At 43.3% G+C, this 11,575-nt stretch overlaps 1 protein-coding gene across 2 annotated transcripts in view; it reads left to right on the plus strand.

Annotated features, from left to right (window-relative positions):
• The window catches only part of ttn.1 (titin, tandem duplicate 1), a 136,560-nt gene that overhangs the window by 67,938 nt on the left and 57,047 nt on the right, over positions 1-11,575 (plus strand). For both annotated transcript variants that reach the window (XM_039742386.1, XM_039742387.1), the window contains 13 exons: positions 384-671; positions 760-1,056; positions 1,146-1,448; positions 1,543-1,848; positions 1,955-2,242; positions 2,333-2,623; positions 2,720-3,007; positions 3,102-3,692; positions 5,461-5,565; positions 6,946-7,143; positions 7,256-7,552; positions 7,642-8,229; positions 8,335-8,637. In XM_039742386.1, coding sequence (XP_039598320.1) covers positions 384-671; positions 760-1,056; positions 1,146-1,448; positions 1,543-1,848; positions 1,955-2,242; positions 2,333-2,623; positions 2,720-3,007; positions 3,102-3,692; positions 5,461-5,565; positions 6,946-7,143; positions 7,256-7,552; positions 7,642-8,229; positions 8,335-8,637 — 4,143 coding nt within the window. The remainder of the gene's footprint in view (positions 1-383; positions 672-759; positions 1,057-1,145; positions 1,449-1,542; positions 1,849-1,954; positions 2,243-2,332; positions 2,624-2,719; positions 3,008-3,101; positions 3,693-5,460; positions 5,566-6,945; positions 7,144-7,255; positions 7,553-7,641; positions 8,230-8,334; positions 8,638-11,575) is intronic.

Here is an 11,575-nt window from a genome sequence, read left to right on the forward strand (position 1 = left end):
TCTGACTTTGTGATTTGTGGTTTGATTTGCTTCTCTGGTGTTTTTCCTCTACCATGAATAACCCTTTGCCCCTTTTGTTAACTTGTCTCCATATTTTCTTGTGTTGTCATCTGTCCCAACGGCTGTTGTGTTCTATGCCAACCAGTTTATAGTGTGTTTTTCTGATCCTCACTTTGTAGTCAAAGCAGGGTGGTCTTGATTCTCTGTGTCACCCTCAATGAGTCATTTTACCTTCCAAGATGCCATTTTGGACTGTAGCTGCGTTTTTGCAATGATGTTTACAAAAATAAAACTTTAGACCTAGTTCCACCGTTTTTATAACTGATGTTCTCACAGTTTTGATTATTTAAACTATTCCTTTTTTTTTTATCTTGTGCCTTTAGTTCCACCAAAGATCGATCTTGGTGTGTCCATGAAGTCTCTGATTACAGTCAAGGCTGGAGCCAATGTCTGCCTTGAAGCCAACGTATTTGGCAAACCCATGCCAAAGATAACTTGGAAGAAGGACGGTGAAGTTGTGAAACCTGCTGAAGGTGTCAAGATCACAACCAAGAGGAACCTGTGCCATTTGGAATTGTTCAGCGTGATGAGGAAAGAAACTGGGGAGTACACAATTCTTGCCGAAAATGCAAGCGGATCCAAATCTGCCAACATCAAACTGAAGGTCCTTGGTAAGGGCATTTTAATTTGGCCCATATTCCAGGTATTGCTTAGAGGTGGTGATGTGCATGATATTAACGTAGGTCTCTCTTTCCTCAGACAAACCTGGCCCTCCAGCTTCTATCAAAATAAGCAACATCTACTCTGACCGTGTTAACCTCGCATGGGAGCCACCACTCAGTGATGGCGGTTCTGAAGTTACAAACTACATTGTGGACAAGCGGGAGACCAGCAGACCTAACTGGGCCCAAGTCACTGCCAACCTCCAACTCACAAGCTGCTCTGTTGAGAAACTGATTGAAGGACATGAGTACCAGTTCCGCGTTAGTGCTGAAAACAAATATGGAGTTGGCGATCCAATCATGACTGATGTTGTTGTTGCCAAGAATCCATATGGTGAGAACAATGAGAATGCCCTTCTTCTTTTGCTAACTCCATGTTTCTGTGAAGTTTTTATATGCTAAAATTGTCCTTTGTGTTTGCAGATGTTCCTGGACCTTGCGATCCTCCTGTCATTTCAAATATCACAAAAGACCACATGACTGTCAGCTGGAAAGCTCCTGCAAATGATGGTGGCTCTCCTGTACTTGGCTATATGCTGGAGAAACGTGAGACAAAAGCAGTCAACTGGGGTAAGGTGAACAGAAAGCCTGTGCTTGAGAGGACAGTAAAAGCTACAGGACTGCAGGAAGGCACAGAATACGAGTACAGAGTCATTGCTCTGAACAAAGCTGGAGCTGGCAAACCCAGTGACCCATCAAAGGCTGCTATCGCCCTTGATCCTCAGTGTAAGTGTGTAGCAAATCAGCAAGTAGGTGCCAAATTATCAAAGTGTCGAGTTTATGGGTTTTTCATGCTGTCCTTAATGTTTTCATCTGGCAGATCCCCCAGGCCCACCAGCTTTCCCGAAGGTGCTCGATACAACTCACTCCTCTGTGAGTCTCACTTGGAGCAAACCAGCATACGATGGTGGTAGTCCCATTTTAGGCTACCTGGTTGAGATTAAACGAGCTGACGGAGTGGACTGGATGAGGTGCAATGTGCCAAAGAACCTGCAGGAAACACGCTATACAATTACTGGACTGGTTGACAATACAGAATACCAGTTCCGCGTGTCAGCAGTCAACAAGATCGGTTACAGCGAGCCAAGTGAGGTTCCTGAGAAGCACATGGCAAAGGATATACTGAGTAGGTGTCTCATTCTGACGTGTTCAAAGAATAATGTTCTGCCATATAAATTCTATGTAATGGGGGAATAATTTCACTGCATTGCATTATCTTTTTTTTTTAATAGTTGCACCTGAGGCTGAACTGGATGCTGACCTGAGGAAAGGCCTTGTTCTCCGTGCTGGGGTAACTATGAGGATATATGTGCCAATCAGAGGTCGTCCTGCTCCTAAGATCACATGGGCAAAGATGAACTCCAATATAAGAGACCGACAAGGACTGGAAATCAAGACAACACAGTACGACTCCCTTGTCTACTGTGAAAATGTTAACAGATACGATGCTGGCAAATACATTTTGACTCTGGAGAACAGCAGCGGCATGAAGACTTACACGATAGTTGTCAAAGTTCTTGGTAAGCTGGTATATTCCTGAAGTTTCTGAAAACTCTGCCCGGTTACATGACACCGCGCTTTAATTTTGCTGTTTTTCCATTTGTGTTTAGATACTCCGGGACCACCGGTTAATCTTATAGTTAAAGAGACATCCAAAGACTCTGCTGCTATTTCCTGGGATCCACCTCTCATTGATGGAGGCAGCCCTGTGAAGAGCTATATTGTTGAGAAACGAGATGCTGAAAGAAAGGCTTGGGCAACGGTTTCCACTGACTGTCCCAAGACTTCTTTCAGAATCCAGAATCTGGAAGAAGGCAAATCGTACTTCTTCCGTGTGCTGGCTGAAAATGAATATGGCATTGGTGAGCCATGCGAAACCCGCGATGCTGTCCGAGCATCAGGTAAGAAAAGACCAGAGGCCTGTGCGAATAAATATTTCCTTGTAGAAAAAGTCAGATCAGTGGATGGTAAAATAACGATGACCTGTTCATTTTCAGAACAACCTGGGCCAGTGATAGACTTCAAACCTCTGGTGGCGACTAAGAACTCTTGCACTTTGTGCTGGAAGAAACCCATCAGCGATGGTGGAAGCCGCATTAAAGCCTATGTCCTTGAAACAATGATTGGTGAGGACAAGTGGAAGGAAATTATGAGATCCAAGAACTTGCAGCACAGTATCAAAGACCTGGAAGAAGGAAAGGAATATTCATTCAGAGTGCGAGCCCAAAATGATGCAGGATACAGCTCACCACGGGAGCTTAATGTCATTGCTAAGGATGATATTGGTGAGGGTCACTTTTAAGAAGATATTCATTTGGTTTTGATTCTGTTTTCTCAATCATTTCATTTCTAACATCCCATTTTTCATTTTCCCCACAGTGATGCCAAACATCGACTTAAGAGAGCTCCACGACTTGACGTACATTGCCAAAGAAGGCAGCAGTTTCCGTCTGAAGCTGCCAATCAGTGGCAAGCCTACTCCTTCTGTGACATGGAAGAAAGGAGAAGACTTGGTACTCACAGACTCCGGAAGAGTATCTGTGGAGTCCTCTGCTGTGAATACCATCCTTCTGGTCCATGATTGCCAAAAGACAGATGCTGCAAAATACACCATCACCTTGAAGAATGCTGCTGGAACCAAGGAGGCTACCGTCTTTATGAAGGTTGTCGGGAAACCTGGAATTCCTACTGGTCCCATCAAGTTTGATGAGGTTACAGCTGATAGCATGATCTTAAAATGGGGCCCACCAAAGGATGATGGTGGTTCAGAAATAACCAATTATATACTTGAGAAGAGGGATTCCACTACCAACAAGTGGGTAACATGTGCTTCAGCTGTGCAGAAGACAACCTTCCATGTTACAAGACTGCATGAAGGAACCGAGTATGTCTTCAGAGTCAGTGCAGAAAACAAGTATGGTGTTGGTGAAGGACTCAAATCAGAAGGCATCGTGGCTCAGCATCCCTTCAGTAAGTCTCTTTGTTAACATCTTCTCAAATAGTCCAAGACCCGTTGACTTGAAGTGGCAGAAATAAACAAAGTTAGGAAGCATAGATGGGGTGACATCAGAAGCATTGAGATACTGAGTGCTCCTCAGACATGATGTTGTTACTTTAGACTAACACCATAGCTTTGTAAAATATGGGGCAGCCAAGTTCATGAGTGGAAAGAATTATTTTGTAAAACATGAGCAGTAAGAGATGGAAGGGATCAGGAGAAGAAACAAAGTCAAAAGGCTGGGAAAGAACCTCAAAATTTAAATGAGAGCCGTAAATCAAAGTCAAAAGAATGAGCTAAATTCTTAATTTGGGAGGTCAAAGTTAAATGCAAAGATTCTTTCAAAAAGTATGAAGAGGTTTAGAATATCCACAATCTCAAATAGGCAAAGGTTATCAATTACGTTCTGTGCAGCGTATATCCAGATTGCATCTGAGGCAACAAATAAGCAAATGGTGGCACCTGTGAATAACAATGAAACGGTGCAAATAAATTTTAAACAGCGTCAATGCACATAGAAAATGTAATCTCCTTGGTCAAAAAAATATCTAACGACACTGTAGTAGGGGTGACTTGCCAGCCTGTAAGGCAAAGTGGTCTTCATGGGTGGAAATGAATTCATGTGAATTTCCCCTTGGGATTAATAAAGTATCTATCTATCTATCTATCTATCTATCTATCTATCTATCTATCTATCTATCTATCTATCTATCTATCTATCTATCTATCTATCAATCATATAGTGCCTTTCTTATCTATCTATCTATCTATCTATCTATCTATCTATCTATCTATCTATCTATCTAAATGGCCCAGTACTGCAAGGCCAGGCCCCTACTTTGTGCTGCGTTGCTGCCCAACTGACTTAACGTGCGGGTGACTGAAGTGTCGATACAAAGTATTTATCCTGATCTATGACTGCACTTAAGCACCAAAGGTGTGGTGATATGATTAGCGATTCTCATTTACATGGAGTGTCCACATTTACCCCCCCACACACCATTTTAATTTAGTTTCCTCCGACATCCAAAAGACATACATGCTAAGATGTCTGGCAACTCTAGATTGTCTTCAAGTGGTTAAGTTCTGAGTGTGTCTTCTAAACGACTCGCACGCCATCCACAGCTCATTCCTGCCTTGGGCTCTGTGCTATCAGGGTAGGCTCCAGCTCTCTTGCTGTCCTGCAAAAATGAATGGGCGACAAAGGAAATGTGCAGACAAAGTGACATGAAACTCCGTGATCCAAATAAAAGTGCATATAAGTGAAATTCAGGGTGACAGAGCTGTCCTACACAGCCCCCCTCCGCACAGGCTGATGACTACAAGCCATCCTCTGCCTTATTTGTGAAGTGTATCGATGTCCTTAAATGGTTGCCAGGATTTATGGAGATAGAGGTCTGTCAGATCTGTGGTGCCCAAGTAGGCATTCACATTTTCTCTTACGGGCTACACTTGCTGTCAGTGGTCTCAGTCCATGTCCATTTCTAGCTGCTATTCAGTGTTTCTGAGTAAAGACAAGCATTGTGTAAACTCTGTGATCGGCTTATGTGCCTGCTGAAGGCCAGACCCTGTCTGACTAAACAAGACCCTTTTCTGAGCTAAAGGAGCCTTTCTGTTGCCAGTGAAGCTCACTGTCCTTGTTGTAGAGGGTGGCATGGTGACATTACTTTTCCAATTAATTATGTTAAGATGTTTCATATTCTCATCATACTTAATTTTCCTCTTTGTTTCCCATCACAGATGTTCCCGATGCTCCAGCGCCACCACAGATTGTCTCCGTAAGACACGAGTCTGTAGGTTTGTGCTGGACAGATCCAAGGAAGACCGGAGGTTCTCCAATTACAGGTGTGTGACTACGATTCGGACAGTATTTGTAAATCCTCATTTGCTTTTACTTTTAAAGACGACTTCACAGGGAGATTATCTGTCAGAGAACAGCTTGTGGTCCAGAAGTGGGCTTAGGAGACCAAACAGAAAATGTCCATCTTTGTGGCCCCCATCATATCTGACAGGATGTGGCTCCTCACAAACATATGACATTAAAAATCCACAAAATTCAAGCCTGCAGAGATGGTAGTAGCAACATCATCGTGTGTACGGAGTACGGCGAAATTCGTACTTAAATATCCAACCAACGTGTCATTTATGCTACCATTCTCCAGCATTATCATAAACAAGAATGGATTAAAGTACCTTGTATGGGCGGCATGGTGGCACAATGTTAGTGCTGCTACCTTGCAGTAAGGAGACCAGGGTTTCTTTCCCAGGGTAGGGTTGGAGTTTGTATGTTCAGCCATGTCTCAGGGTGCAGGTTAGGTGAATTGGCAATGCTAAATAGCCCTTGGTGTGTGGTTGGTTTGAGTTTGTGTTTGCCCTGTTATAGACTGGCACCCTGTCCCTGTTCCTGCCTTGTGCCGTAATCCAGTTAGAAAAAATGACATGACATTCACAGAACACACAAATGTAGAAATATGGCTTAGAAAACATGGAAGAAGACTCATTTCTGTAATTTTCGGTTTAAATTTATAGCGGACTCCAGTGACTGATTATCGACGTTTCAATAAATTGAACCAATATTTGAGATTCTATCTTGCTATAGTTTCCTGGCAGGAAGGTTTGATGAAGTTTCAAAAGAAAGAAAACATATTTGAGAGTTAAAATATGGTATGTAAGGGAGTCTCCAAAAGCACAAATTATAAGGAAAACAAAGAAATATGAAAGAATCAAATTACATCCAAAATGTACAAATAATTCTGAAGTTTATCTGTGAGCAGCAAAGAGTTCCTACTTCAATAAAATACACAGCTGACTTGTGAGCTTCTGATCATTTCCGACTTCCAAAGTCGTTCTAACTTGATGTCCTGAAGGTGCTTGGCAGACATTAAGCCCATAAGTAGCAGTGACCAAGATGCAGGTGCAGGTTAAATTGGCACAGAAACAGGTTGTTTTCTCCATGGTGCTCACCCTGCAAAGGATGACCTCTAACAATTTGTGCCATCTTTATAAGCTGGTAAACCTGGAAGAGGTGGAGTCAAGCGGTCGCCCAGATGTGACATCATTAAACAAGGCCTGGTAATGTTTCCTCAGGACTGCAAAGCAGTTGAGGTTATTGACAGTGAGGTTTTCCTTCTTTTTGCCCCCTTTGTTCCCACAGTGACCCCCTAAAGTGTTTACCAATTCCATGTGTATGACACCAAATAATCAAAATATTGTTTATTCTTCCAGGTTACCATGTTGAATACAAGGAAAGGAACAGTCTTCTGTGGAAGAGGGCATCAAAGACACCCCTGAGAATGAAGGATTACAGAGTTGGAGGTTTGACTGAAGGTCTCGAGTATGAATTCCGAGTGATGGCCATTAACTTGGCTGGAGTAGGCAAACCCAGCTTGCCTTCTGAGCCAGTTATTGCCCTTGACCCAATTGGTGAGCCTGATTTTCAACCCGTCTTTGTGTATTCGTTCTGAAGTAGAGAGTCTCCACTTTACTGAAGAAATTCTAATTTCACATATAATTTTAATGTTCTTACTTCTTCTAGACCCTCCCGGCAAACCCGATCCAATTAGCGTCACTCGCAGCAGCGTCACTCTTATCTGGACAGAGCCCAAGTATGATGGCGGTCACAAGCTCACAGGTTATATTGTGGAGAAGCGAGACTTGCCTGCCAAATCCTGGATGAAAGCAAACCACGTGAATGTTCAAGATTGTGCCTTCACAGTGACAGATTTGACTGAAGGATGCAAATATGAGTTCAGAATCCGAGCCAAGAATGCAGCAGGAGCTATTAGTCCACCATCTGAACAGACAGACACAATTGTGGCCAAAGATGAGTACGGTAAGAAACCTGGCTTATGCAGTGATTTCATTTATTTCATCACATATTTTAGTACAAGATATGAATTTCTTTTCTCTTGTGCTCAACAGAGGCACCAACAATTGTCATTGATCCAACATTGAAGGAAGGACTGATGGTGAAAGCAGGTGACACAATTGTTGTAACTGCAACAAGCATCCTTGGAAAGCCTCCACCAACATCAGTGTGGTCTAAAGCTGGAAAGGACTTTAAGCCTTCGGACATTGTCACCATTGAATCAACTCCAACCTCCTCAACGCTGTCGGTCAAGTATGCAAGCCGAAAGGACTCTGGAGAATACACCATCAGTGCAAGCAATCCATTTGGCACAAAAGAAGAGCACGTGAAGGTGAAAGTGCTAGATGTACCAGGCCCTCCTGGTCCAATTGAATCCAGCAACGTCTCCGCTGAAAAGGTGACCCTGACATGGACACCACCTCGTGAGGATGGCGGTTCTCCCATCAAGTCTTATATACTAGAAAAGCGAGAAACCAGTCGTCTGCTTTGGACACTGCTTGCGGAAAACATTGTAGACTGCCGCTTTGTTGCAACAAAACTCATTCAAGGCAATGAATACGTCTTCCGCGTGTCGGCGGTGAACCAATACGGGGTTGGCGATGCAGTGCAATCGGAGCCTGTGAAGATGGTAGACAGGTTCGGTAAGTGAAATAAGTTTGCATCCCTTTTAACAATAATGGAAAAAGCCAAATGAACGTCTGTTAGTTTTCTATGCCTACCACCTAAAATCTGACAATATTTTTTAGGCCCTCCTGGACCACCTGGAAAGCCAGAAATTGACAATGTTACCAAGAATACTGTGACCATTTCCTGGAAGAGGCCTGCTGATGATGGTGGAAGTGACATCACTGGATATTTTGTTGAAAGAAAGGAAAGGAAAGGGCTGAGGTGGGTCCGCGCCACAAAGAAAGCAGTCTCGGACCTCCGCTACAAAGTGACAGGACTGTCAGAAGGAGTGGAGTACGAGTTCCGAGTCACAGCCGAAAACAAAGCAGGACTTGGGGAGCCCAGCGATCCATCGGTGCACGTCATGACGAAGGATCTGGCTTGTAAGTTTCCCTCATTTGTTTGTCACTGCACTAGTTTTGTTGGTTCTCATTTTAAAATGTTTTAATAAAATGACTGTTTCGCCGCAAAATGCTGTGGATGGGTTATAAACCAGTTCCATCCCTGCTGATGTTCGTAACCCAGTTTTGTATGCAAGTCAGAACTTGTACTGTAAATTGTTCATTAACAGAAACACCAGCAAAAATGCATAATGCTGTATTACCGTATATACTCGTGCTTAAGTTCTTGTTAAATAAGTCGGGTCTTGTTTTTACTGCATAATTTCTGGTATTTGATAAGGTCGGTTGTATAAGTTGAATGCGGAAAACTCACGCTGTTGGTCCAAGAGATTATGATGTGCTAATGGCTACCTGAGAGAGTCACCACGGAGCACACATCCTTTTTTTTCTATGTGGGTGCAGCAATGCGATGTATCAGCGTGTGCTCCTAACCCCTTTCTCTCACTCTCTCTATTGAGTCTACGTGACCGCACGGTAAATACCCGAACTATTCCGAAGCAACGTTTACACTGATTTATCGTAAGAGCATCCTTATCTATGATAAAGCGTTCGATCAGAAGAAAATATGAAGCTGGTTTTAAATTAAACATCGTTGAAGTAGCTAGAGAAATTGGTAACTGCGCCGCTGCGGCAAAATTCGATGCATCTGAGAAACTGGGGCGAGATTAGAGGAGGAAAGAAGATGTAAAAAAAAGTGTTACATTTTTGAACAGGCATATAAGTTGGGTCTGATTTTATTAACACTGTTTTAGGTTTCAAGACCCAACTTATACGTGAGTATATACGGTACTTATTTTATAGATAAAGGTTTCTAATGTATTAATAAAATGGCAGTGAAGCAATATTCATGTAATTTAAATGAGAAAATAGAAAGTATTTAAACTGAACTGAAGCACAGGTATTTATTTATAGTATGCCGTCCTTCTACTTAAACATCCTACTGTTACTGACAACGACATCATACTGTGTAGAGCTGGACCAGGCATAATGATGGCAAGAAAATCACGCCGAACTGACAGTCGATCCCTCAGTGGAGACATGGCGTCTTACTGAAGGGTTTCTAAGAGAGTCACCTCACTCTCCCAGGGATGACATGACTGGGACGTGTGCTTAGGATCATAGGAATTACAGGCAATGAAACAGCCAGGTGCCTGTCATTGTGATCAGGAGTCATAAAACATGACATGAAGTTTACTAAATCTCTATGGAAACATTCCATTTTCAAAAATACATCTATGTTTCAGTAAGAGGTCCTTTTTTAATGTGTTGTCACAATGGAACATATCCATTATAAGCTTAATCACAAAAAAAGATTAAAAAAAGTGTGATTTAATTAACAAAAAGACTAAGAAAGATATACTAAAAAGTAAAAGACAGGATAAGAGAAGAAGAAGACAATAATAACATGCTGCAGACACAAACAAGAGCAAACATCCCTTCAGAAACGTCACACAGGTGGAGTCCTGCAGACCCACAAAACCCTTATGAGATGCCATTTGGGAGGTGATTCTCTCCTAACAGAACATTCACTCCACACTGAGAGGAGACTGCAAAAATACTACAGCACAGAACTTCAAATCCACAGCCTCCTCGACTTTTAATTGAAATTCCTACTCACATGTGCTAATTAACACGCTCCAGTACTCTGATTCGTGAGTATAACGATCCTATCCTTGAAATATTTGTTCTCCACACTTAAAAAATCTCAAAACATGTTTGCCCTTGACAGACATAGGATTTCTACATTTTCAGCAATCTTCGACCACTTACGCCTTTCTTTAAGCTGTTATTCCAAATAAAGTTACGATGTCAGGTCATCTTGAATTTTACAAAACTTTTATGACTAAAAGTGACATTTGATACATTTACATTTGAGACATTTTACATATATATATATATATAGAGGGCGGCACGGTGACGCAGTGGTAGCGCTGCTGCCTCGCAGTTAGGAGACCCGGGTTCGCTTCCTGGGTCCTCCCTGCGTGGAGTTTGCATGTTCTCCCCGTGTCTGCGTGGGTTTCCTCCGGGTGCTCCGGTTTCCTCTCACAATCCTGCAGGTTAGGTGGATTGGCGATTCTGAATTGGCCCTAGTGTGTGCTTGGTGTGTGGGTGTGTTTGTGTGTGTCCTGCGGTGGGTTGGCACCCTGCCCAGGATTGGTTCCTGCCTTGTGCCCTGTGTCGGCTGGGATTGGCTCCAGCAGATCCCCGTGACCCTGTATTCGGATTCAGCAGGTTAGAAAATGGATGTATATTGTGGACGCGGCCCGGACACAGACAGGCGGACATGTTTCTTAACCACCACACGTTTATTTACAATATTTACAACAAATAAACTGGTCACACAGACCCAACAATGGTCACTAAGACCCCAAATTAGTGCACAAACACACACAGTCCTGGCCACAATATGCCTTTTCTTCGGGCCGCCTCCACTCTCTTCTGCCTTGTCCTCCTTCCACCCGACTCTAGCCCCTTTTAAACAGTCCCCGGATGAGCCCCAGGTGTTCCCGGCATTCCTCCCTTGGCCACGCCCCAGCGTGGCGGAAGTGCCGGCTGTCCTCCCAGCAGCTCTCCGGCTGCCGTCCTAAATCTTCCCCCCAGCACTTCCTGGTGTGGCGGAAGTGCTGGGGTAACAGGTCCCCAAGGCATTGGGGCGCCTCCTGGTGGTGACCATGGGCCCCTAATGGGAGGAGCTTCCATACCCTGTACCCGTGGCCCCCAGAGCAACCAGGAAGGCGGCCCCCACATGATCCAGGGTGGGCTCTGACCCTCTTCCGGTCCCTTACGGCGTCCCGGCCGGGTCGTTGCCCCTGGCATCCCTGACAATATATATATATATATATATATATATATATATATATATATATATATATATATATATATATATATATATATATAATATACTTATATATATGCATTA

Source organism: Polypterus senegalus, unplaced genomic scaffold, assembly GCF_016835505.1.
Source record: "Polypterus senegalus isolate Bchr_013 unplaced genomic scaffold, ASM1683550v1 scaffold_5023, whole genome shotgun sequence".
NCBI classification, from domain to species: Eukaryota; Metazoa; Chordata; class Cladistia; order Polypteriformes; family Polypteridae; genus Polypterus; species Polypterus senegalus.